Consider the following 27,708-nt stretch of genomic DNA (forward strand, 5'->3'; position numbering starts at 1 on the left):
GTATCCCTAAACCCGTTAAACCTAAAACCGTAAACCTACCCCTAACCCTAACCTAAACCTAAACCTAAACCCTAAACCCTAAACCCTAACCCTAAACCCTAAGCCTAAACCCTAAACCCTAAAGCCCTAAACTTAAACCCTATCCTAAACTAAACCCTAAAACGCTTAAACCTAAACCTAAAACCCTAAACCCTAAACTAACCTAAACCCTAAACCCTAAACCCCTAACCCTCTAACCTAAACCTAAACCTAATACTAAACCCTGAAACCCTAAACATAATACCCGTAAACGCCTACAACCCCTAAACCCTAAGACCCTAAACCCTAAACCCTAATCCCTAAACCCTAAACCCTAAACCCTCTAAAAACCCTAAACCCTTAAACCCTAAACCCTAAGCCTAACCGTAAACCTAAACCCTAAACCCTAAACTAAAACCCTTAAAACCTAAACCCTACTAAACCCGTTAACCCTATATACCCTAAACCCTAAACCCTAAACCTAACCCTAAACCCTCAAACCACTAAACCCAGGGTAAACCTAAACACTAACCCTAAGACCCTAAACTTAAACCCTTAAAACCCCTAAACCTAAACCCTTAAACCCTAAACCTAAACCCTATAACCCCTAAACCCTAAACCCTTAAAACCCTAAACTCCTAACCCTAAACCTAAATCCCCTAAACCCTAAACCTAAAACCCTAAACCCTAAACACTAAACCTAAACCCTAAACCTAAACCTAAACCTAAACCCTAAACCCTACCCTAACCTAAACCCTAAACCTAAAGCCTAAACCCTAAACCTAACTCCTATAACCCAAACCCTAACCTAACCTAAGACCTAAACCCTAAACCCTTAACCCTAAACCCTACCTAACCGCTAAACCCTAAGCCTAAACCTAACCGTAAACCCGTAAAAACCCCTAAACCTAAACCCTAACCGTAACCCGCTAACCTTACCTAACCCTAAACCTAACCCTAAACATAAACCCTAAACCCAAAACCTAAACCCTAAACCCTAAACCCATAAACCCCTAAACCTAACCCTGAACACCCTAACCCTAACCCTAAAACCCTAAACCCTAACTAAACCCCTAAACCCTAAACCCTAAACCCTAAAACTAACCCTAAACCTAAACCCTAACAAAACCCTAAACCCTAAACCCTAAACCCTAACCCTAAACCTAAACCCTCAACCGTCAACCCTAAACCTAAACGTTAACCCTAAACCCTAAACCCTTCAACCCAAACTCACCCTCAACCCTCAAACCTAAAACCCTCAACCTTACCCCCCTCAATCTCCTAACCCTAAACCCTAACACCCTCAATCAGTAAACCGTCAACCCTAAACCTAAACCCTCAGCCCTCACCCTCAACCCTAACCTAACCCTGGACACCTGAACCCTGGAACCCTGAACCTGACCCTGAACCCTGAAACCTGAAACTCCTTGAACCCTGAAACCATGAACCCTGAACCCTGATCCCTGAACCTGAACCCTCGAACCCTGAACCCTGAACCCTGATGAACCTGAACCCTGAACCTGACCTGAACCCTTACCCTGACCCTAAACCCTGAACCTGTAACCCTTCGAGACTGAACCCTGAGCCACTGAACCCTAACCCTGAAACCCTAACCCTGACCCTGAATCCTTGAACCTGAACCTGAACCTGAACCTGAACCCTGAAACCCTGAACCCTGAACCCGAAACCTAACACTGAACCCTGACACCTGAACCCTGAACCACTGAACCCTGACCCTGAACCCGACCGACCGCTGACTGACCGCTCCCTGAACCTGAACCCGAACCTAACCCTGAACCCTGAACCTGAACCCTGAACTCCTGAACCCTGACCTAACCTGAATCCTGCCTGAACCCTGAACCCTGAAACCCTGAACCTGAACCTGAACCCGAACCACTCGAACCTGAACGCTGAAACCCTGAACCCTGAACCCTGAACCTGAGACCCTTGAACCCTGAACCCTGAAACCGCTGAACCTGAACCTGAACCCTGATACCTGAACCTCGAACCTAGAACACGCTGAACCTTTGAACCTTGAAAACCCTAAAACCCTAAACCCTAAACCCCTAAAAACCCTAAAACCCTCAAACCCTAAAAACCCTGAAACCCCTCAAACCCTAAAAACCCTGAACCCTGAACCCTGAACCCTGAACCCTTATTAGGAATCTTTAAAAGATAGCATGAACCAAACGCACCCTTAGACCCATATATTCCCATGCAGATTTTAGCCCTCACGGGATTAAGATAACCTTTGTACTATCTGCTTAAAACTACTAATTTTTAACCATATAATATTAGACGAATAATATTAATTTGATTAGGAAAAAAAATTACTATATATTATATTTAATGGCATCGATTATCAATGCAGATACTTTGTCGCTGGAATCGACACATAAGAACTTTTCTGGTTACGTTTAGAAAAATATTCTAGTCTAACTAATTATACCAACTAATGAGTTATCACCTTTCAAATATCCACAACTAATTTTTAGCTTTTACTACTGAAGTTTGCTTCAATACAAAAACATTCTGTTTAGTTTTAAACAAAATCTAAACTTTAAACTTATATAGATGGTAAGATTTACATCTCAACGATAAGATTTACAGGAAGATAAAAGACCCTACTTTGAAGTAGACAATTCAACTTTATTGATTTATTATTAATATTCTTCAACTTTCATTCTTTTTATTTTTCTTGCTTCTATTATTTTCAAAAATATTTTTTTGTGAAATATAATTAGTTTTAATCAATTTTCTGTCATATAATAGCAAAATTTGTCATCTAAGGCCGTCGCCGACCGGCCTTGTGACTTCCAGCGGTGTAAGTAGAAACCGGCCTGAGCTATCCTCGGTCGGTTCACGATCAGGCCGTCTACTGTGAAGTCCGAAACCAGTAGCGTCCTAGGCTTGGGTCTAAACAGAGGCCTGCAATTAGTGGCAGAATTAGTCCAGCCATAGAAAGTAAGAAAACCACCTGAGTTCGGCCATGAGGCCCATAACGTTGATTGTGATGTGCTTCAATATTTATGATAATCTCTAGGCCGAGAAAAGGCCTATTACGTGCAATTCTCGTACGAGGACTCACCATTTTGGAAATTTGGTCCATATCTGATGATGGAGTTTGGAATGGCTTTTACAAAACGCCAACAGTCAATAGAGGGTTAATCACAAATTTTGTTATCTATATTATAGCCTTTTAACTCACAAAAAAAGATAAAAATTTACAAACAAAAAATGGTGAGTGTTCTCCACATTTTTTATTTTTGATTATGACAAATAAAAAGGATAAATTATGTGATTGCTCTAAAGAAAAAGTGCATTAACCAAAGAATAAATAACAAAGCAAAAAAAAAAAAGAGCAAGTTATAGCATAATATTAAGTTCGGCAAGTGAAACTTTCCATTTCGGGGCAATTAACGAGACTTACTATTTCCGACTTTACCTAAAATGGAAAGTCTTGCAATTTAACCCAAACCAGAAAATAGGCCAACCAGCAGTGGGCCTCATCCGGCCCAAAATAAAATTCAGCCTATTAAGCCTAAATGTATACTACTCTTAGCCCAGCTCGCTCCATGCAGGGGCCGTCCCTACGCCAATTTAGATATATGCGTATATATTACACTGTACTTTGTATATTATTGTATGTTGTATAGTATACTTTTTATATTATAGTGCTTACACCCCCTCAACATTGATTTCTTTTTTCTTTTTGGTTTTTTGATTGAGATCCTTTTATCTTTTGAATTTTTTTTTTTTTAAGGCCTAGTGGTTATGGTCAAACAAAATTAAATGTATCAGAATCTAATATTTAAAGAAGAAAAAAGAAGTGGAGAGGTGTCACTGAAAAGAAAATTAATTAAATGGTTTATTTAATAAATGGTCAATACCTGAGGGGGGATTCATGCATATATTTAGCGAGAAAAAAAAAGGGTTGTGTGCTAAAATGGATTATTGGGCTGAGTTTGTTGTCAGGTTATGGGCCATCACACCACATAGATCGAAGGAATACTCTGCAGCCAGATTTAACTAAATGGGCCCGCACGTTCATCCCAGGTACAAATGAGGACCCAAGTGCGCTTTCCCTTAATGGGCTGGATGAGGTCTAGCTCCGAATCGCCTTATTACGGTAAGTAATGGCTCTTTCCGCTTTTGGTAAAATGGCAGAGGCTTTACATTTTAAGGCAAAGTCGGAAATAGTAACTCTCGTTAATGCCCCCAAATGAAAAGTTTCACTTGCCTAACCTTATATCAATATCTACAAAAAGTGGCATATCTAATCCCCAAAATAAAATTAGTAAACATGTGAACTAATGCATGTAATTTTTAAGTAGATATCTAAAGTTTAAAATATTTACTTTGCCACCTAAATTTTCATCACTTTCTAATGTCCTAATTAATAAAAAGCACAAAAAAAAAATACTATTAAATTCTACCGAAAAGTATTTAGATCAAATTTAAATACACGATTAGAGTAAATTATAATATTAAAGTTTTAAAAGTTCACTCTCTTTTATTATATATAAAAATATTAATTTTGTGAAAATATTATTTATTAACGAGAGCTACTATTTTTGACTTTACCTAATAGAATTAATAAGTTTGTTGTGAAATATAGGAATATAAACGAATTACCATATAAAAATTAGGTATCAATAAGTTTGTTATGAAATGAGAATAAAAAAATAGATATAATTAAAAAAATAAAATAATAGTAATAAATTTGTTGCGAATTTTAAAAATTTTTAGAGTGAATATAAAAATATAGATAAACTAACGTTTATATCCCTGTATTTCGCAACAAACTTATTAATTCCATTATAGGTAAAGTCAAAAATAGTAACACTCATTAATAAATAATATTTTAGCAAAATTAATATTATATATAAATTTCTAACCTTTATTTTTTTGAAAAATTAAACAATCCTAAAGGTTGCTTTCTGCTGGCAGGAGAACAAACAGCCCAACCGATGTTCACTGTATGACAAAGGTCCAATTAATGCCTCGAACTGATCTGAGATGCCATTAGAGGCTATCAAGGTCCCGGTCTGTGGCCCAAGATTGAAATGAACGTTACATAGTGTAACACTGAGTCTTACATTATAAATAAAGGTAAAATTATATATAACTTTACTAAATTATAGACCACTTGAGTTTGACTATGATTTGACTGAATTAATAGCTCTTTGATTCTAAAATTGAAACAAAATTATTTAGTTTAATAAATTTATTGTTGTGAGAAATGTATAAAATATTAACTAATATTGTAAAGATAAACAAAGCATTCAAATTTTAATGATTAAATATTGTCAGCTGACTAAAATCAAATAGATTGAAAGACTAGACAGTAAAATCAAAATATTGAAATATTTGATAGTTAAATTCAAATTAATAGTTTAAATAAATTTTATACGTTTTTACCATAAATAAATATACATTTGTAAATGGTGGGATGGAAAATTAAAATAAAATTTATGCTTCGTGTCCTCTCCAAAAGTTGGATTGGAGATCAATGAATTTTCTTTTAGTATAAAAATAAAACACTCCAACCTTAAACCCTCGATTTTAAATTTTAACTACTAAAAAAAATCTTCTAACATTTTTTAATTATTATAAAATAAAAGAAAGCCTAAGGGTTTACTAAAAATGAAAAATGTTTGGCTATTGAACAATATATTTCTGAAAAGTATTCATCTAGTATATTTATTTATTTATCTTTTCCGACTTCAATCTTTTACACCTTAAAGCCTGTAGCGATGAATCAAAATTATCTTATGCGAGTAACATTCATGTGCGGAAATTCAGAGAAGCTTTTTTTTTTTTTGAGAGAGAGAGATAGGTAGCACGCTACCCGTTTCATTTGTTTCGTTTAAAAATAAATTTAGCTGGAAATATGAATTAATTAAAAAATTATGAGAAGTTGATAGACTATTTGACTAGTCTTTTTGTTAATTAGTTATCTGTTTTTAAGGAAAAAAACAAAGGGCCTGCTCAAAGAACTCTTGCGGGTGCTCACTATCTTTTATTGAGCCTTCGTACTGATAATATTGGGCGGTTAACATTGGACCAAAGCTCCATTTCAATGGTCCAGCCATCTATTCACGTTGGTGCTCAGTTCCGTCTTCACACTAACGTTGGGCTAAGTGAAGCAAACAATAATTAATATGAAGCCCGGAAAGGGCCCAGCCATCAAATGGGAAACTAGATCACGTCGCAGTTGCTCTATTTGTGATATTGGGCTTATACATGGATTTTTGGTGAGAACCAGCCTAAAGAATCATAAATTCATTCTAATGCCAGAGTCTACAGAGTAAATTAAATATTTATGGCTGACGTAGGGTCATTGGGCTGACAAAGGACTTAGCCTAGGTCCTTCTTCTATTGTTTGTGCTGATAAATTTTTACCTAAAACTTTTTATATTAATATAACAAGTAGGAGCTATTAGAAGCAGGGAGGCCTCCGTGCTCCTAAACTGTTTTCGATAATGAACAGTCGAATCGATGATCGACTTCATTAAACTTGATCTAACGTATTTGAAGTATTTAATTAGAAAATAAATTTTGTGATTTTTTGGTATTATTTATCTAGTGATTAAAATGACTCAAAATTAACGGTTAAAAATAAAAAAAAAAATCACAAAAAATTATGATATAGCACTAAAATTTTTTATTAAAGATATAAATCTTGCTGTAGATAGTATAATATATCAATCATTAAAAATTATTGATTTTGAACTCTTTCGATCTTTAGGTTTCTATTAAAATATAACTAGAATATATTTGTTGTTGCAACTAGTCCAAAACATGATAACCTATATTAATGGCCGAACCCACTAGTCACAGGCAGGAGAGAAGGATTAATGAGGTAGGGTTTCCGACTGCCGAGCTCCCCATGCCATTGCATTCTTTTTAGGCCATTTTCAATTACGAATCGGGCCAAGCTATCAACATTTTCCAGTTCAATAGCCGGACCGACTTATCATGGAGAAGCATTTAAGATATGCATTTATGAATAAGGGCGAGTCTTTGGGTAGAGATAGGGCCTTTGGACTGCGAAAGGGCTTCGTCCACTCCACTCTAATATAATATGTTATGGGTAATGTGCAATGTAATATTTCTACTAAATGCCCAAAGGCCAGGAATCCCAGTTCAGCTATAAAGCTCAATCGCAGAATGGGATTTGATATTGGTCATCAATTGATTTTATTTAAATTGAATATGGCTAAATCTATCACTGCTGTAACAATTATGGCCGGTGCTCAATATTTTGCATCAAACCTTTATACTAATGTTGGGCCATATACAACAATTATATAGTATTCTTGTTTGTGCTAACTATTTTGTATCCAATCTTGGTACTTANCAAACCCTATACCCTAAACCCTATACCCTAAACCCTAAAACCCTAAAACCCGAAACCCGAAACCCGAAACCCGAAACCCGAAACCCGAAACCCTAAACCCTAAACCCTAAACCCTAAACCGTAAACCCTAGAACCCTAAAACCCTAAACCCTAAAACCCTAGTCCTAAACATGATAACCTATATTAATGGCCGAACCCACTAGTCACAGGCAGGAGAGAAGGATTAATGAGGTAGGGTTTCTGACTGCCGAGCTCCCCATGCCATTGCATTCTTTTTCGGCCATTTTCAATTACGAATCGGGCCAAGCTATCAAGATTTTCCAGTTCAATAGCCGGACCGACTTATCATGGAGAAGCATTTAAGACATGCATTTATGAATAAGGGCGAGTCTTTGGGTAGAGATAGGGCCTTTGGACTGCGAAAGGGCTTAGTCCACTCCACTCTAATATAATATGTTATGGGTAATGTGCAATGTTGAAATATTTCTACTAAATGCCCAAAGGCCAGGAATCCCAGTTCAGCTATAAAGCTCAATCGCAGAATGGGATTGGATACAATTGTTTGTCAGATCTACACCGATTTGATATTCGTCATCAATTGATTTTATTTAAATTGAATATGGCTAAGTCTATCACTGCTGTAACAATTATGGCCGGTGCTCAATATTTTGCATCAAACCTTTATACTAATGTTGGGCCATATACAACAATTATATAGTATTCTTGTTTGTGCTAACTATTTTGTATCCAATCTTGGTACTTATTCTAAATCTATGCATAGGGGTAGTTAAATATTATAAAACTTCTTACCTCGAATCTCATTTTTCGAGAATAACTCAAAAGGGGTGGGCCATGAAAGGCTCACGCCGAGGAGGGTTTAATTGTTTAGTTTGCAAATTGATCTAACAATATTTTTTTTATTATTATTTTTGGATAGTTAAATCATATGAATATTTTTCTTCAGACTTGAACAAGTGGAACTGTAGCAAAATACTGCAAACATGCAATGTGAGGCCTACTACTGCTTAAGGCCTGCCCAATTAAAATAACAAGTGAAATAGGGTTCGGTCCGCAAATATGTTGGCCCAAACATATTGGACGAATCAGTACAAACAATCTGAAGGAGTTAAATGGGCCCAGGCCTCTGATTACTCGATTTTTTGAGTGCTTTGTTTTTATCCTAAAATGAATAGTTTTCAATTTGCGATCCAACTCGTTCGAACCTCAGTGGACAAAAATTTTACAAGACTGGCCTCTTAGATATCATATACATGGCTAATCATGCACCTCGATGCAGTACCAGATTGATCTCAAATTGAATCAACATGCATGGCCGTTCTTCATAATTCACCATAAGCATATGTGTATGGAAGATATTCAGTCCCAAACCGCATTACTACGAGACGCACAAATTTGCTGTTGCACATTTAACAGTCGTCAAACATACTCTTATACGAACTCAGACAATTCTGTTTAAGAGTTTAGAGGACTCTGCAAGAAGACTCAAAAAGAAGAAGAAGAAGAAGTATAATTGTATAAATTATATAATTTATATTAATAAAATTGAGAAGAGTTTAGTGGACTTATTTAAAAGTTGAGTTTAGTTGAAGGTTCGATGCATACTTGACTATATTTTATGTTTATTTACATATGTTAGTATATTTATAAGAATATAAAAAGTAAAAAAATTTTCATAAAATTCAAAAGAAATATCTTGTCTTCTTCTTTTATATATATATATATATATATATATATATACATGCGCTAGTTTAATGTAGGCGCAAATTCACGTCATAATTATTTTATTAATTAAGCTCAATCAAACAGGAATTTGTGCGTCATATTTATTTAGAAACTTACAAGAAAATTTTAAATTTGGCTCAAACAAACTCTTAACCGGAATTGTTTGCCTGTTGCGCATATAACAGTCATCAAATTTCCCATGTGATCCGACAAATTCAGAAAAAACACTCTCCGCTCTTGATACTCGCAGATCTCCGCACAAATCAAATGCCCAAACTACTAAGAACTAGACTACCAGGTAAAAATGTAGATGGATAGGTGCGTGCTTTTCTTGCTCAAATTAATGGCAACGACTGCAACGACAACGGCCAAGATAAGCAGCAGCAGAAGCAAAATTGCAAGTGCGATCCACGCCGCCTTGCGGCGAGCGCTCTTTTGGTACTGCCGAGCATCCTCGAGGTCCTGGGCACCGTTTCCTACAAAGTCGGCGGCGGCGGCCACCTGCTGCTCAATGTCATCCAAGTGCTGGGCCTGCGCCTCCACCAGCACGGCCATGTCGAGGAACAGCTGCTGCAGCTCCAGCAGGCTCCTCTCTAATCCCGACGCCACCTCCTGCCGATCCTCCATCTCCTGCACAGCTACCACCAAGTCGCCGTCACCTCCTCCTCCCTCCGCCACCGCCTTCTTTAGAAGCATCAGCTCGTCCCCACCCGACATGGACGCGATCCGGTCGAGCAGCGCCTCGTCGGGGCGCTCACCCGTGATGGCGAAATAGCAGCGCGCCACCGCCTCCCGGTGGTCGGCCGCCATCCGCCGCCGCAGCTCCTGGAGGTCCGCAATGAGCTCCCTCAGCTTGGAGCGCAGCCCGGCGCCGACGGACGAGGCCGCCGTGGGCTCGGGGTCGGAGTCCATGGCATCGAGGCGGGCGCGGACGTCGCGGGCGGTGCGGATGGCGAGGAGGAGGTCGGCGTTGATGCGGCGGCGGATGGAGCGGAGGGAGTCGGGGTCAGAGAGGGAATAATTGGTCTCCCCATGGGCTTGCTGGAGACCTGCGAGCAGATGTCGGATGGCGGCCATCTCCTTATTGGCCGCCTCCGCCTCCGCCAAGAAGCGCCGGAGCTTCTCATCCGCGGCTGAGGCCTCGGCCTTGGTCGGGTCACCTTCCTCCTCGTCGTCGAGATTGGTTAATCCGACGAAGGAATAGGTCATTAGATCGTTCATCGCGTCGATCCAATCGGATTGCTTGCGGTCGGAACAGCCAGCGCAGAGCAGAGCGGAGCAGAGAGGAGCGCAGAGCACTGCTACGCCTACTCCCCAAAAAAAGTCAACAGGCACCACCGTCTGCAATCGATCTATCTATCTAGCTATCTTATATCTATCCGTGCCGCGAGGGAAAGATGGAGACGGTTGACACAACTCACAAGTGGGGCCTGGGAGGGAAGGAATGCCTGGACAGTAGGGCATAGGACAGGTAATTAAATTAATTCGCAATAATGGTAATGAATGGATAGTCATTAAGCACCGGAGTCGGTGGCGCAAAGCGATGCTTGCACGTTCTCGGCCGGCCTGAATCTCATTATTATGCACTTCAAAGAGAACTGGGCCACAGAATGGGAGAGCGTCCACGCCATGGATTCGGAATGATAGTTGGGCAGAAACAAGCTTACACGGGCAGATCACGAAGATCATGGGAACAATCTTCCGAAAAGAATATCTCTAATTGTTACCCCCTGCGCCGAATCCAATTGATGAAACCAGACAGCTAACTAGCCTCCCAAATGCCATGATAGAAATCTAACTCATTAACTACTAACAAGGGAACTTAAACATTCGAGGGGCCATTTGCTTAATGTAACTGACAGCAAACACACAATTTGCATATCCGCACATACATAGCCACCAAAAACAGAACGGGGGAGTTCACCAAGTATCTACTATCTACCTTCACCGTACATCAGTACTTGAATTAGTTTACATCTCTAATGAGAGAAAATCATGCAAATAACACCATATAGTATAAGCAGCAGACATAAACTAGTCCCTTCAAAACTCAAAACAGGGGAAAGCAAAAAACAGTAATTTAGAAACAAGAGAGACAGATGAGGCAGGCACACAAGTAAATTCACTAAACCTGGCTAAAACTAGGAAGAAATTAATAAGAAGCAAATAAACACGAATATACACCAGCGTGACTCAACATCTTCCAGAACAATTAAGCATCAAACATTTCAATAGGACAAGTAAATGATTTCACCGCTTCTCTAATCACTCCAACACAACGTTTCTGCTCAAGGAAATCAGCATCATCACCAAAGATCATTGTTTGCTTGAGTCATCAACTGCGGGAACCTCAGCAGGGTAATTAGATAGATCCGCATCAATCAAGAGGGAAAGATCATATGGTTGTACAGCAGTAGCACTTTCCTTGAGCAAAGAGGACTTGATAGCTTCCAAGTCTGCCTGATTGATCAAGGAGCTCGATGTCATTGGACTATTTGTACCTGAGGTGGGCATGCTAGACAACTGTATGTCATTAATCTTGCCGCCATACATGTTCTTATTCTTCCGCACCGAATCCATCTCCTGCCCAGTGGGCACGAATGTGCGTGATCTATACTTTCTTGCACCATCATCACTCTCGGTGTTATTGTAGAGTACATAATCATGATAAGTAGGGGCAAACTGTGTCACAAAACATTGTCAGATTGAAGTGAAGTCCCAAAACAAAGAAGAGAAAAAGTTTACATAAAGCAAAGATAAAATTTAGCATGGTAATAGGATTACCTGGTGAACTGTGTCGTGGTAGAAGTCGTTAAACTTCAAAGCATGGGCAAGGCTTCCCCTAAAACCACCAGATGCACCAATATTGGCCCCTGCATACTCCTTATAGGGGAAGGCATACAGATGTCCTACAGCCGCTACAAGCATTTCAATGCATAACACAAAGTTCTGAAAATCAGCAGCTTCTTCAGCATTCTTTATAAAGCCAGACTTGGCAGCAAGAAAAACCAGCACGCCCTGCAGAATACATCGCTCTTTAGTTTTACAGCAAAGAGGTTGGAGCTAAAAGAAAAGTTTTCATTCTATTCTAATTTTCATTTTTTTTTTCTTTTTTTTTTCTTTTTTTTTTTGCTACAAGGCATATAGTTTACAAGAAAGACAGTAGGGTCAAAACAAATTGCACAAAAAATATGAATGCAAGGAATAAAAAGTACCTGCCAATATGTGAGGAAAACAACTGATTTAATCATAATAAATTTTGGGACTGGGTTGAATGGCAGAAGTAGATCTCTGCATGCCACATAGAACAGGGCAAGAGCATACAATGCCGTTGAATATGAGACAGTGTAGATGATTGTGATATACAAATAGGCTTGGTTGACACTGAAGTTCCCGTCTTCATATTTTCCCTTTGCATAGAGTATGAAGGTAATGACAACCAGAATAGGCTTAAGAATAACAAACTGTAAACAACCTTGCTTGCACCTCCGTATAAAACGCCTGTTCGATGGCAAACAGTTTCAATGTTTCAGTAATAAACTCATTAGTGTCAGAAGTGCATGTTTCAGAAAACAAGCACACAAAATAGGTTTACATAGAACCTAGGCGTTACGAACATGGACGCGGAATACGGACACGACACGATTCAAACATGACTTGGTAGCTTCTGAAAAATTAGGACACGGGCACGATGGGCACCGCTAATAAAATATAATATTATTAATATAATAGTATTTATTTATTATATATAAAGTATTAATTTTACTAAAATATTATTATATTTCTCATACGAATGAAAGTTAATAAAATTCTCATTGATAGTTTATATATTTTTTAAAAAACTACATATTCTTTTAATGAGATGCGCTATAGACCTGTGTCGAACACGCGTCCATGGCTTGTCCGCATTAGGCACGACTCTGACATGAATATGCGTGTGCTAGACAAGGACACGTGAAATTTATAGAAGTGTCAGTGATACATAGCATAAACATACTCAGAAGCAAAATGGACTATTCACATACCCGTCAAGAGGAATAGCTGGAAAACAGCAAGTCATCAGTAACCAGGATGGCTTCAGAACTCGACCAGTCAAATTTGATACTACAGCACCAGGACCTCCCACCCATGCCAAGCAGAGTGAAAGGAAATTATAGATGACCCAAGCATCATAGCTGAAACAGTAAGTTAGAAACCAAGTCAGGTTCTGCACAGCCGTCAAAGGATTGTGATAACTTCTAGGAGTTTTCATTACCAGCGCTTATCAAGAAGCAACTGTTCCAGGTCTATAAAATGGTTCACAATACAGAGTACAACTTTTGAAGGAACAATAAGATGGCATTAGAATGTTAAATATTGGTCAAAGGGCATGTTTGGTTCGCTCTTTATTAACCCCGGAATCGGAATGGGAATGGGCATGATCCATTCCAATTCTAGAAGTTTGGTAGACCGTAATCCCATATCGATTCTGTTTCCACTCTGGAATAGGAATCCGCTAATCCAGGTAAAAACCAATCTGGCCTCTGACCCTGGATTGAAGCTTGATTCTGGGATCACATGATAAAATAAAAAGAAGAAAATAACTTTGTGGAGAAAAAAACCTTCGTGACTCATCACAACTTCGAAGTTCGTCGCTCATTTCCACCCTCCGCCAACCCTCTCAACCATCTCGCGAGCACCCCCGTTAACCCCCCCACAAACAAAATCTCTCTCTCTCTCTCTCTCTCTCTCTCTCTCTCATACCCACACACACACACACACACTCACACTTTCTCTCTCTTGCATACTATTTTTATTCTCAAAAGTAGATCAATTTCCTTCTCTATTGTCCGAAAAGTGGATCTCTTTCTTTGAGGTCAACATCGGATACATCAAAAGAAGAAGACAAAATACTTAGGATTTTGATAATAAAAAAAGATACAATAGTTTTATATTAGACAAAAGAATAAATTTACCCTATAATTTGAGAAAAAAGTGGTAAATAATTTATTGCACTTTTTATAACAAAATATATTTTTGTCCATTTATATGAACAGAGTATTCAAAGTGATTAAAAGTAACTAAAAAACATTATAAGAATAACACTGACATAATAATTTGATTCCATTTCCAATATCCAAGTCAATCAAATGCCGAGAATGGGAACTGTTCATTCCGATTCCGATTCAGGCGACAAACAAACAAAATGACATAATAAGTCATTCCGATTCCAATTTCAACCTCTTCCAAATTCCAATTCTGATTTCGAACCAAACATACCCAAAGACTTTTGGTTAGCTAATTAGTTACTCAATCTGTTCCTAGTTCTACTAAGCATTGACAAGACTTAATAGAAACCTGGTTTGCTGTAGTCTTTTTCTTATTTTATCCTGTGCATTTCCTCCTTAGAGGCTTAGACTCATAGTTCCAAATATGCCTAACAAGCTTCAGTTCTTATATCATTTAGGTAAAAGTGTATAAAACTTGCTTGAACTATAGACCATTTTGATTCGACTACCCAACTTTCCCATTTTTTTTTATTTTAGTACCCAACATTTCAATTTGTTGATGTAAGTCTTTGATGACTCTTTGGATACAACATTTAAACTACACACTTCATGGATTCCATTTATGAGTTTCCCTTCAAGTATAAGAGAGTTTATTATAAAGAAAAAGAACAAAAAGAAGAAAAATTTATTGTGTCTGTACTCATAAATTAGAACATGAAAATAAACTATTAGGCTACTAGCATAAGCCTGAGTAACAGTTAAACTTACACTTCTCGGATTGAATCGAAGTATATTGAGCTATCGCGTAGAACAAGGGCCAAAAAAGACATCACAGCGTAAACCTGCGAAGAGAACGAAATATAGTTAGAGAAACTGTACTGCATTGCAGTAACAGGGAAACACAAACAATCCAGCAATAACAAGCGTAACAACACAACAATGACAAATAAACAATACCCCACCATTCAATTCAAACAACTATTTCATGAGTCCTCCACCACGTCTCCATGCATGTTTAACTTAGCCATCCCTTACTTTAATAATCTCCCAGCTGATTCTGATACTTTCTACTTAGGAAATGAACAGGAAATTGGATAATTGGTACAGACAGGAAAACATGATAATAAACAAAACATTAATCTGATTAGCCGATTGCAAACAACAGCTATTGTTTAAACTTTGTCCTTTTTTCATATTTCCCCTTTAACGCCCTACTTCCCTTGAGACTGCATCAGGTAGAAGCAACAACAGGAAAGAGAAAAATGCAAAATGTAACCATGAGCATAAAGTAAGATCTAAAAAGAATTGATTACCTACTAAAGCCTTGTTTGATAATGTTGTGGCTAGAAGTACCATTTTCACACTTTGGAAGGCCCAACAAATGTAAAAAAGCTTCCATTCTTCCCTCCTCCGATTTTATAGTATTCCAAAAGGGAAGATTGGAAGCGCTTTTAGATTTTTTGAGCCTTCTAAAGTATAACAATGGAGCTTTTAGCCACCACATTAGCAAACTAAGCTTTTTTTATTACGAAAACTAGCTAGACGATTCAGAGAGCAATATGAGTGCAAAAACATCGAACGAGACATCACAACAGCAGATTCAACTGCTGGCTGACCAAAGGATCATTTTGCTGGATGAGATGTCCAAAAAGAAAAGGATAGTGGCAATAGAATTAACATAAATGCTCACATTTTGTATTTCTTTTCATCCAATTTATTATTATCCTCTGAAGGAAATTATACCAACCAAAAGAGTGAGAAAGAGGAATATGTATAGCCCTAAAACTAGTCTGCCAGCTGAACTTCTTTTTTTTTTTTTCTTTTTTTTTTATACGATTGTGGCTCTCATCCCATTCTACTAGACAGAGCGTAAAGTTCTTGTTTTGACCCCTCTACTGGCCTGACACGACACATACACCACCCTTATTTACAAAGTACAAAGCTGCACTGCCTTAGCATTTAGCAATCCATTACCAAAATGCCCCCATGAACAAAGTGTCGGTGCAGCATTCACATCCAACCAATAAGACAAGAGTTTAATATTTTGCATGTCATAATTTGTATCATAATATTGACTCATAAAAGGAACCAATTAGTTTAGAATTCCAACCATTCTGCTTACAATATCTGAACGGTAAGGTTGGCTCACAAAGATGTATTTGTAATTTCAAGATTTCTCATGGTATGTTTTGACTTATTATTTACCACAAACCAGAAAGCTTAAAATTTAAAAACAGATATTAACTGCTTATAATGCTCCTGGCACTCATCCATGGAGGAAGTATAATAGAAATTCGCTATTTCAATAATTCTATGTTCTGCTCACCCTAAAATATGTAGAGAACAATATACTATCTAATTCACGTCAAATTACATGAAATCTGCAGGTAGAGTGTAATGCAGAGTAATAAATGCATCTATCATTCGTCAATTTCGTTCAGAAAAGTTAAATCAGTTACTTTCTTTTTTGGGACTCCAGTTACAGTTAGTATGCATCTAACAAAAGGTTAAATAGTTTGCAAATACTAACAACAATGTGATATCTATTCACAACGAAGTGGATTTTGGTTACGGGCTATGCACAAGGGGTCAAAATAAGCTACAAGTGAGTAGCATTACCGGGACCATGAAGATAATACGCACAATAAAACGCTGGTAAGTGGGCTCGGTGTAATTCAAGAGGTGCCTGTAGATATGATGCAGTGCTAGAACTATGGCTCCGGCCGCGCACGGGAAGGCAACTGCGACAAACAGAATATACGCCATCGAACCCAATCACTAAGAAGAAGAAGCAGCAGCAGCCGCCACGACAAAACGTCTGGCTCTCAATCGACCCCCCACTACCTACTCCAATTCCTGAAGCCCCAAAATTTGATGATCGAATAACAGATAAACGGAGGAAGGAAGAAGATCTGAGAGCGGGTCGAGCACGGGCAAAGCACCTCCTCCTCCTCCTGCTCCGGTAGAAGAAGAAAGCCCTTCCTAACCCCAGCTCGAACGCCCCATTGATCGGGGAGCTTGAAGACCAAATCGACAACCGAATTCTTTCGCGCACCTCTTTCCTTAGAGATAGAGAGAGATAGAGAGAGATAGAGGGAGAGGGTTATCTCCAACTGACGAGACGAAGAGCAGCACAGCTCGCTCTGCAGGAAGAAGCGACGAGCGAAGGGGATTCGAGTAGTAATTTTGAACGGAAAAGAATAAAAAGGTAGGGCGCCGGCGCGGCGGGAAAATGCTCGATTTGGCAATTTTGAGAATGAGGATGAGGAGGAGAAGCAGCGGCGGATTGGGCCGATTGGGTTTGAGAGAGCGAGAAACGCCGCGGGCGCAGTGAATGAATCGGTAAAAGAGAATGAGAGACAGACAGAGAGACCGATGGAGAAGAGGACGACGGGAACGAGGGAATGGCGGCTCTCAGAGTGAGCGCGTCGGATTTGTTGGGCGACGGGATGGACCGCTGTGGAAGACAAAGGGACGGCGAAAAAAGAGGAGTAAAAATTAAACTCTAAAAAAAGAAAAGAAAAGAAAATGGGCCACAGGCACGGGAGAAAATAAATAAATAAATAAATACAAGAAAAAATATAAAATTGTGTCGGTCACTGTTAGATATTTTGTCTATTTTAAATACAAATTCGTATGGCATTTTGGTTCGGCACAATTTTTACTTTATTATAGTCTCATCATTTTGAATTTAATTAGTTTGATAATATTTTTTATGCAAGTGATGACAGTAGTAAATATTATATTATTTTAACACAAACAAACTTTGAATCCTCAGTTAAGAAAAAACACAAATAAATATCCATTGGGCAATACCTTTCCCTTTCGTAGCAAAAAAAACAAAAGAAAAGAAAAGAAAAGAAAAGAAAATCCAGGTTTGGGATAAATTTGTGAAATTTCTGTAGGCAAACCAGTATTAAGTGTAATTATCTCCATTCGACTAAAATACGATAATAATACATCTAAAATCAGATTTTTAGATAACGATTATTGCCGTTAAGTCCGCCATCCAGCACTATAGTTAACCTAGCTGTACTCTACTCTCATTTCAGTTAACTGAATTAAATTGGATGACTATATAACAAATATATACATAGTAAGATTTACCGTTGTAGACTGTCTTGCCCTGTGAAATACTATTTAATTTGTCCAGGCCATTAGCATAATTATTTATACAAATCCTGTAGCAATTTTTTTCATTAACAAAGCTAATTAAAATTTATTCATTAACAAAGCTAATTAAAAACTCTATTTCTTTTTTATTTTAAAAATTGGTTATTAAAGATGACAGTTGGGGCTGCTATTGTGTTGTTGATGGAAAATTTTCTCAATATGTCGACCTTTTCAAGGACACAAAGAAATATTATATAACAGTTTTTAAAAGAGATGTTTTGGAATTTAAATGTATTTTTATTATTATTAATGAGAAATGAATTAACTTAATTCTTTTAAAAACATTTTAAATTCTATTTAAAAAAAGTACCAAACAATAAATTCGGGGAAAAAAGAAAAACCAGGTTTTAATTTCCTGGAATATTTAAACTGAAATTACCTAGATAGGCTGTTAGCCTGTTAGTTGTAGAAGGACTTCCATGGGCCGGGTCTCGCTCGCTGTTGCTAGGACCAGGGCAGGCTAGCGCGGAAGACCGGGCCCCATGGCAACCCGAAACCATGGGCTCGGGCTTCGCCTCCACGGGTTAGCATCGGGCCGCCGAAATACTTGAAACTAAAATTAACGTGGAAACATGAATTGATTAAAATATATATACACATATATAGATATTATATATTATTTGAAATTCAAGTGTGTGGCAGACCGCTCCAAGCTTCTAAATGAGAGCTAGAATTCGGCTTCGCTTGTTGATCAAACCAGCTTTCCACAGATAGTAAGATGCGTGTGACTTTATCACTTTACTCTGTAATTTTTAACTTGTTATCATTTTTAATTTAAATTTGTACAATTAAGTATCTAATTAAACTAATCAAATAGTAATGCAACAATGGTAAGCAATAATGTGCTATTATAGCCAATATTATATCATAAATCATAGCTAATTCAAATGACATAACAATGAGGTAGCAATGATATGACATCTCGTTTACTACCGCATTATTGCCACTTTAGTAAGAATAGTATGATAAAAAAAAAAGATTAAATTATTACTTGTACAAGATATAGTAAATAAATAGATTTAAAATTACGATATAACATTTTGACCATCATCAAAAGATTAAAATGCCAACATATCAAATAATTATGATTTATATAAAATTATTTTTATGTATCAAATTAATTTTGGCTGTGGTGAATGCATGAATTGATTGGTGCACCGCGCTGCAAACAATATTTATCCTCTCTATTTTATTTTGAGGGGAGTTATGAATAGATCTAAGAGGGCTGTAGCTGATGCAGTGATAGAAATGCCATATTATTACCAAATTATCACACTAACTATAGTCGATAGAATAATAATAATAATAATAATAATAATAATAATAATAATGGTGAAAATGTCACATGTTTTTGTAGTGTTGTCTAACTAATTAACTTAATAAGTTGAATCTGTATGCGCAATCCAACGAAGAATTTTTTCACTCGAAAAGAACGTCCAAAACCCCGGCCCATCCCCACGAATAATATCTTTTTACCAATTTCGCTCGGGCGGCTAGGATCTTATTAAAGCCTTAAACCCTGTCCCGGGGTCTCCTATCTGTATAAATTTCGAGCATTCATTCATTTCGGGCGCAGGAGGTGGCGGTTGGTAAGGCCATACATTTTCGCAGGCCGCCTTATCGATTCCCCCCTCTTCTCCTTATCCCCCCGACCTCTTCAGTCTTCAGTGCCCCCTCTTCTCTTCTCCTCCTCCGCCGAAGTCATAGCGCTATGGCTTCCATCATCGGCGTGTCGTCCCTCTACCCATCTCCTTCCCCGGACCTATCTCGTAGGGTTTTCCCTTTCCCTTCCCCTTCCCCTTCCACCCCCGAGAAGCCCCACTTCTGCGGGCTTAGGGCTTCCACCACGAAGGGCTTCGGCGCCTGCTTCTGCGCTCTCGGGAGATCGAGGCCGGCGAAGCAGCTCTCTTTGCTCATCCCCCCCTCGGCCGTCGCCTCCCCCAACTCCGTCCTCAGCGAGGAGGCGTTCAGGGGGCTCGGCGGCTTCTCCAGCTCCTCCCTCGTGGGGGACGAGGAAGAAGAGGAAGGAGGAGGAGAGGAGTACGGTTCGGAGGCGGACGAGTCGGAGGGGGAAAGCTATGATGGCAGCGACGAAGAGCTCGCTATCGCCAATCTAGGGTTACCTCGCCAGCTCGTCGCTTCCCTCGAAAAGCGCGGGATTACCCACCTTTTTCCCATTCAGGTATCCTTTTTTTTTTAAAAAATTACTATTCCTCAAACAATCGAGCCCTCTGCTTGTGAAAACTGTTGCTGCGGATGAAATGTGATTAAATTGCATCTTATTGTTTGCTTTCGGGGGTAGATTCTTTGCATTGTTTAGATTCCCTGGCAGGATACTCAAATGACGGCAAATCCGTCTTCAGCTTGTTTGATTTGTTCACATTTGCCAAAATCCGCCAAAATCTGTAGAAAATATTGTAGAAATTAATGCATTTATTCTGTACTAGTAAATTCCCAAATAGGTTGTTAGTGTATTTGCAATTATCTCCTGTCTGCAAGAAGTAATTTTCACTTGCTCTGGTCTTCTCTAGAGGGCTGTGTTGGTTCCTGCTCTCGAAGGCCGCGACCTGATCGCACGGGCGAAGACTGGAACGGGGAAGACTCTGGCTTTTGGTATTCCCATCATTAAGGGACTTACCCAGGAAGGACAACAAACAAGGTTTCAATTTTCTTCCATTTTTCAATTTTCTTTTCTCTCTCTCTCTCTCTCTCTTTCTCTCTTTTTGGGCCAATCTTGCTTTCTCCTCCGTAAGATTTCAACAAATAAGCACCTCATATTCATATTTATTTCTTACCTACATTTACATCTAGTAGGAGGTTGGGTCGTCTTCCTCGAGCTCTGGTTCTTGCACCTACTAGGGAGTTGGCCAAGCAAGTTGAGAAGGAAATCAAAGAATCAGCGCCGAATCTGAGTACGGTGTGTGTTTATGGAGGGGTTTCTTACAATGTCCAACAAGGTGCACTCTCTCGTGGTGTTGATGTTGTCGTGGGAACCCCTGGACGACTGATTGACTTGATTAATAGCAACAGCCTTCATTTGGAAGAAGTTAAGTATCTGGTTCTCGACGAAGCTGATCAGATGCTTGCCGTCGGCTTTGAGGAGGATGTGGAAGTAATATTGCAAAAATTGCCATCGGAGCGGCAAAACATGCTCTTTTCTGCAACAATGCCTGGTTGGGTGAAGAAGTTGGCAAGACGATACTTGAATGATCCTCTGACAATTGATTTGGTATATTTTATATTCATTGTCTTTTACTTTCTATTTGAATCTCTTATATTTATTTGTTTTCCTGTTACTCTACTTTGTCCTCATTTTAGATGCATATACAAGGGCCTGCCACAGATATGATTTATACGATTAGGGTCCACATCTACTTTTTTACAGATGTGTGCGAAATTATAAGATTTTTATTGCTTTTCAGTGGACAAAAAATATACAAAATAATATTGATACTCCGAGTCATTTCCATCCTGAATATGCTTAAAGCAGATCCATATGCATTAGGTTAGGTAATCATCTCAAGTTTCAACTACCCTGGGAATGCTAAATGACGTATGCCTCTTGGATATATCACATATCTTGAATATTGATCAGACCCTCAAGTAGATTGGAGAAATAATATTAACTGGAGGAAGCCAAAGTAGACTTGCTGTATTATGAAAAGCTTGGCTTGCGCTAGTTTACTGCCGCCACATCTGTCAAGAATGAAACAAGTCACTTTATGTATGCTAATATGCTATTAAGACTTATTGTGGATGCAGGGTTATATTTTTAGAAATGATTTTACAGAGTTTAAGAACTGCAAAGGCTTTGTTCAAAAGTAAAAGTTCGGTTGTTATTGGTATCCTTTTTTTTGGATCTTGCTATCACTATGTGTTGATTTCTTCTAGTTTTATATGTGCTTAGCATTAGTAGTCAAGTTATTTTAGATAGTGATAGAAATATATGAATTATGCGTCTTATTGTTACTGACTTGTAAGTAGTTTAATTCATTTCATATGTATTTCTTGTAGGTGGGCGATCATGACGAAAAGCTGGCAGAGGGTATAAAACTTTACGCTATACCAACAACAGCAACATCAAAGCGTACAATCCTCAGTGACCTAATCACGGTATATTTAATGTACCTTATGAAAATAATAGCATATTACGAAGGTTTATCTCTTATGGTTTTGTCTTAGGTGGTAATCTAGCTACTTGTTCGCCTATGTTACATCTTTAGTTAACAGTTTTGTCTCTTCATTTTTAATTCTTCAATTGGTAAAATTTGTGTATTTGCAGTAATAATATTTTCATTTTGTTGTAGAGGGACCGACACCTTTCCTTTTTTTCCTCTCTTTTTTCTGTTATGTGCTTGTACTTCTGAATATATTTTGGAGAAGATCATGCAAGAAACTGCAAGAATATAATAGACTGCATACCTTCTCCTTTTCTTGATTTTCTAATTTTTACTAGTTCGTTAGTTTGTAATTTTTCTTTCTTTCTTGGTACTAAATCTTGTCTCTTTCTTTGTTTTAGTGCTTTAGATGTGTTTTTTATATTTACTTATCTGCCCCCTATCTAATGAGGTTGTTAGGCAGGATGGTGGTGCAACTTTCTATCTTCAAAGGAACCCTGCACCTTTACTTAGGAATGCATTCTTGTAAAGGAGTGTCCTACTATCTTGCCATTATTCCGATATAATTTGGTTGATGCTTGGAAGTAATGATGTGAAGCTTCTTTCTGTTTGATGATTTATTCTTGCTATTGTGTTCATACTGTGAAATTTTTTCCTCTTCCAGGTGTATGCAAAAGGTGGGAAGACCATAGTTTTTACTCAGACAAAACGAGATGCTGACGAGGTTTCAATGGCATTAACGAACATTATAGCGTCTGAGGCACTTCATGGTGATATTTCTCAACACCAGCGAGAAAGAACATTGAATGGCTTTCGCCAGGGGAAGTTTACTGTTCTTGTTGCAACTGATGTTGCTGCCCGTGGTCTTGATATACCTAATGTTGATTTGGTAGGTCTCTAAATTGTCTTCATCCGACATCACTGCCATGTTTATAAGATATTACAATTATGCTGTGGAAAGGTGTATTTTCTGTCTTATGTTAACCAAACACCCAACATATAATTCCAGAGCTATATTCCTTAGTTCCAGCTAGGAGGTGTATGAAATGTTTCATAATATGAACTTCTTCATGACTGTTGGAAACTTTTGACTTGTCATTTCCAAGTATCTTTCCTGATAGACAGGTTTTTTGAAACGACATTTTGATGGAAGCTTTAGTAAACCTGAGAAATGTATTATTTATAATAGTCACATTTAATTTTGGTATCGACATCAAGAGGATAGTTCTTGCGTATGTAGTAATTTGACATAGTTGTTCAGATCATCTTAAGTTGACATTCAAGAATTGTGTTTATGCATGTATTTTTCTACCTTGAATTATTATTATTATTATTATTATTATTTTCCTACTTTGTTTTGGGGTGGAGGTGGTTGCTTGTAATTGATAGTGATCAGAAAAACTTTTCGTGGCCTCTTACTAGATAGGAGGGAGGAAGGTAGAATGTCTGAGCCTGGTCATGTTCATATCTTGGTAATTTGATAGCATACTTTTCCTTGTCTCGGATGTTAAAGAGTGTACATTGAAACTTAATTTTTTTCAGTTAAAAAAAGTACACATTTATTTCGTTGAACAATAGTTCTGCACTCAGATTTTTTAGAATTCCTGGAGAAAAATGAGGCAAGTTTTTACTTGTTTACTTAATATGTTTTTTAAATTATGATCAGTTCTACTCTGATGAGGATTTTGAATTCAGTGCTAACATCCAACTTGCTAATTAGTGTCATTGTTAATTTGCAAAAGCATACTTGTTGAGAGTTACATAATCTGATCCGCTAAGTCTATCACCATAATACTTCAAGATTTCTGGGTAAATTGAACTGTATCAGGACTATAACAAATTAACACTTTACGAGGCATATAAGGTTGCATTTTCTTTTTTTATTTTTTTACTTCTTTTGCACGTTCAAATTTGCATGGATTATATATTTGCTAAGATTCTGCGTGTCAGAGACAAGGAATATCCTGAAAACTTCCTTCTTTTGCAGATTATTCATTATGAACTGCCAAATGACCCAGAGACCTTTGTCCACCGGTCGGGCCGTACAGGCCGTGCTGGAAAAGAAGGCACTGCCATCTTGATGTTCACTAGCAGCCAGAGGAGGACTGTTAAATCTCTCGAGCGTGATGTGGGATGTCATTTTGAGTTTATAAGTCCTCCTTCAATGCAGGAGGTCTTAGAATCATCTGCAGAACAAGTTGTTGCTACTTTGCAGGGTGTGCACCCAGAGTCAATACAATATTTCCTTCCAACAGCTGAAAGATTGACACAAGAATTAGGAACTAACGCTCTTGCTGCTGCCTTGGCACATTTGAGTGGATTTTCTCAACCACCTTCGTCACGTTCTCTTATTAGTCATGAGCAGGTGAGAACAATCACATGTCAGGTTCTTAAGAATCGGTAACAACTTTTCATTTCCTTGTCCAACGTTATTTAATTAGTACTAAGTCACCTATCTTTTTTTTGCCCGTTATTGGACCTATTAAACAGTGACCTGAACTAGCATGACTTAGTCAACTGCTTATGAGTGGACATATCTTACTCCAAGTCCAGTGTTGGGAGTTGTTGTGACCAATTAGGATAGTGAACGATAATTTCAGTACTGTTACTGAGTTGGGATCATTGACTTAGTTTTCTGAATGCACACATGTCAGTTTTACTTTCATCACACTTTGTTTTCCTAGGCATGCCAATCTGAGAGTTGGAGCTTCCTTAATCATATAATATGCAGGGATGGGTAACGCTACAATTAGTACGTGAACCAGGATATTCAAGAGGCTTCTTTTCTGCCAGATCTGTTACCGGGTTTCTGTCTGATGTTTATTCTGCTGCTGCTGATGAAGTTGGCAAAATATATCTACTTGCAGATGAACAGGTGTGTATTTCCATAGTAGTTCTTTCCTTGAACATTTATATCATTTCGTGACATCTGTTGGAATGTCTTATTTCTGTCATAGTTCTATAGTCGATGGAGTAGCTATAATTTTGACTACTGGCATTAGTTGTGATTTATTATTTCTAATATCTGCTCTCTGGTATTTTTCTTGTACCATGATTTTTATGCTGACTTTTGTTTTATGACTCCTTCCCAAGGTTACATAACTTGTTTTCTTTTGGAATTTATTGCATTTGCAACATTCAGTTGCTCATGATGTATCTATGTTGTTGCAATTTTGCGTAACCACTTTCAATTGTTGGTAATTTTAGGTCCAAGGAGCAGTTTTTGATTTACCAGAGGAAATTGCTAAAGAATTACTGAACAAACAATTTCCACCTGGAAATACCATATCCAAGGTCACGAAGGTAGTCTTTTTGCTTTTTTCTTATCCTCTATTTAGAACTCCATTTGTTCTATTGAACTTTTACATTTGGATCCCTTGCTGATCCCTTGCTGTATGCTTAGTTAGAATTGGTGAATATTGTCATACCTGTGTCAGCTAGTGGTTGGTTATGCTATTTAGCCTGGCTAAACATGTGCTGACCTTGCACAGTTGATGCATTATTACATTCCCTGCTTCTGTCAAACTGCACCAAGTTTAGAAGGTCGAGTAAAATATTTACATGATGTTATTGCCCTATTGTGTACTGGAAGCATCTTTGAAGTTTGTTTAAAAGAAGATAAAAGAAAAATGTCATGTACTTTATGTTTCCTGCTTCTATCAAACTGCACCAAGTTTAGAAGGTCGAGTAAAATATTTACAAAAGGTTATTGCCCTATTGTGTACTGAAAGCATCTTTAAAGTTTGTTTCAAAGCAGATAAAAGAAAAATGTCATGTACTTTATGTTCCTGTGTATTTAGTCTTTCAGTGAATCGCTGAATTGACCATCCTCTTTTTTTTTTTTTTTTTTTTGCAGCTGCCTCCCTTGCAAGATGATGGTCCTCCAACTGACAATTATGGGCGATTTCCGAACAAGGACCGTGGCTCCAGGGATCGAGGCTTTAGCAGAAGCTCTAGAAGCAGAGGTGGTGGTTGGCACTCTGATGGTGATGATGCCTTTCGCCGTGGTGGTCAGAGGTTCAGGACTGACAATAACTGGACAAAGCCATCATCCAGACGTAGTGACGATGATTGGCTGATTAGCCACAGAAGATCTAGCCGGTCATCGTCCTTTGGTAGCGGTAGGGACAGGTATAATAAGCAAATTCTCAACTCTGTTATAAGTTATTGAACTGTTTTGTGCTGGTTTACTTTACTTGATGTTTGGTCATTTAATATAAATAATGCAAGTAACGAAAGTATGATATTGAATATTATTTAAAAAGTATGGAAATGTCAACCTACCTGGATTTGTTTAGGAAAGTTTTGATTAAAGGTGATTTGGTGAAAAAGAACATGATAATGTGCAAAGGGGATTGGACTTTAGGGGCACAACATTCTGGACTCGTGGTTACTTTTGATAATTGATATAGTTTCTAATATTTGATTTTGTAATTTATACTGAGGTTGCTTTCAAAAAATGCAGCAGAGGCTTCGGAGGTGCTTGCTTCAACTGCGGCAGATCGGGGCATCGAGCTTCAGAATGTCCGAACAAGTAATCAGGTTGAGAGGTTACCCTTCTCTTTCTGATTCCTAACATGGGCTCTCCTGGGTTAAACAAGAGTCGTAGATGATAACACAAGGAAAACAGAATCCATACATCTGACATTATGCTGGAGGAGGAGATCAGATGATATCATACTCGTGTAAGTACATTCCTATGCGAGCTTGATGGGGAAGGTTCCTGCACTTGAGATTTCAAGTTGAATAGAGTATTTTATTTTTTTTTAGCTATTTTTGCTGTTTGTTATTGTGGCTTCAGGATATTATTCTTACTTATTACCGCCACCCCAGTTTGAAGGCCTTTACTGGTGGAATGTTAGGACAGTAAACGCTCAGTATGCTGGGCATGTAGTACTTTCATTTATCATATATTATCATGTATCAGCTAATGCTATCATTGTTATCGACTAGAGTGCAGTTGGTTGAACTGTCATGACCGATCTTTGTGCCTTGTTCTTGATAATTTTGAGCATGTTAGGTTCTTGTTGAGTGGGTATGTTTTTCTGAGATCAAAGGAAGTCATAGTCATATTCAAGCAACATAAAATGTGGTTTGCTTTGCACTAGATTTGCTACTGAGCTATCAAAACAATGTTCTGCGGCAACTTCTCTACGCGCCTACGCATGCCAAATTGGTTATTGATGAAGCTTGTGGCGGTGAGAAAATAACTTTGTGTTTTAGCTTTATCATCAAAGGGTTGGGTTGGAAGGGCTGTTGAGGCTAGCATGCCTGTGGCGCCGCCGAAAGGGTAGGGACTGGGGAG

At 38.2% G+C, this 27,708-nt stretch overlaps 3 protein-coding genes across 6 annotated transcripts; 1 reads left to right on the forward strand and 2 right to left on the reverse strand.

The window, feature by feature from the left end:
- LOC109718386 (syntaxin-related protein KNOLLE-like) lies at window positions 9,167–10,573 on the reverse strand. The gene has a single exon (XM_020244606.1). It carries the CDS (start codon window positions 10,343–10,345, stop codon window positions 9,416–9,418), a length of 930 nt encoding a protein of 309 aa, XP_020100195.1. The 5' UTR covers window positions 10,346–10,573; the 3' UTR covers window positions 9,167–9,415.
- On the reverse strand, window positions 11,108–17,608 carry LOC109718385 (transmembrane protein 184B). Of its 2 annotated transcripts, none has more exons than XM_020244604.1 (6): window positions 16,732–17,608; window positions 14,881–14,954; window positions 13,150–13,299; window positions 12,340–12,625; window positions 11,909–12,142; window positions 11,108–11,806 (listed from the first exon to the last, which is right to left on the reverse strand). In XM_020244604.1, the coding sequence occupies exons 1-6, from the start codon at window positions 16,876–16,878 to the stop codon at window positions 11,441–11,443; spliced, it is 1,257 nt and encodes a 418-aa protein (XP_020100193.1). In that variant the 5' UTR covers window positions 16,879–17,608; the 3' UTR covers window positions 11,108–11,440. The 2 variants fall into 2 exon arrangements, with proteins under 2 accessions (XP_020100193.1, XP_020100194.1); XM_020244605.1 differs by lacking the exon at window positions 16,732–17,608 and adding an exon at window positions 15,075–16,346.
- LOC109718184 (DEAD-box ATP-dependent RNA helicase 3, chloroplastic) lies at window positions 19,850–27,408 on the forward strand. 3 transcript variants are annotated; one of them, XM_020244239.1, is made up of 10 exons: window positions 19,850–20,467; window positions 20,817–20,944; window positions 21,097–21,514; window positions 22,300–22,398; window positions 23,068–23,292; window positions 24,391–24,768; window positions 25,135–25,278; window positions 25,611–25,706; window positions 26,260–26,534; window positions 26,872–27,408. In XM_020244239.1, the coding sequence occupies exons 1-10, from the start codon at window positions 19,997–19,999 to the stop codon at window positions 26,939–26,941; spliced, it is 2,304 nt and encodes a 767-aa protein (XP_020099828.1). In that variant the 5' UTR covers window positions 19,850–19,996; the 3' UTR covers window positions 26,942–27,408. The 3 variants fall into 3 exon arrangements, with proteins under 3 accessions (XP_020099828.1, XP_020099826.1, XP_020099827.1); XM_020244237.1 differs by having other exon boundaries at window positions 19,851–20,467; window positions 26,869–27,408; XM_020244238.1 differs by having other exon boundaries at window positions 19,851–20,467; window positions 21,100–21,514; window positions 26,869–27,408.

The sequence above is a fragment of the Ananas comosus genome, linkage group 12 (genome assembly GCF_001540865.1).
Source record: "Ananas comosus cultivar F153 linkage group 12, ASM154086v1, whole genome shotgun sequence".
In the NCBI taxonomy this organism is placed as follows: Eukaryota; Viridiplantae; Streptophyta; class Magnoliopsida; order Poales; family Bromeliaceae; genus Ananas; species Ananas comosus.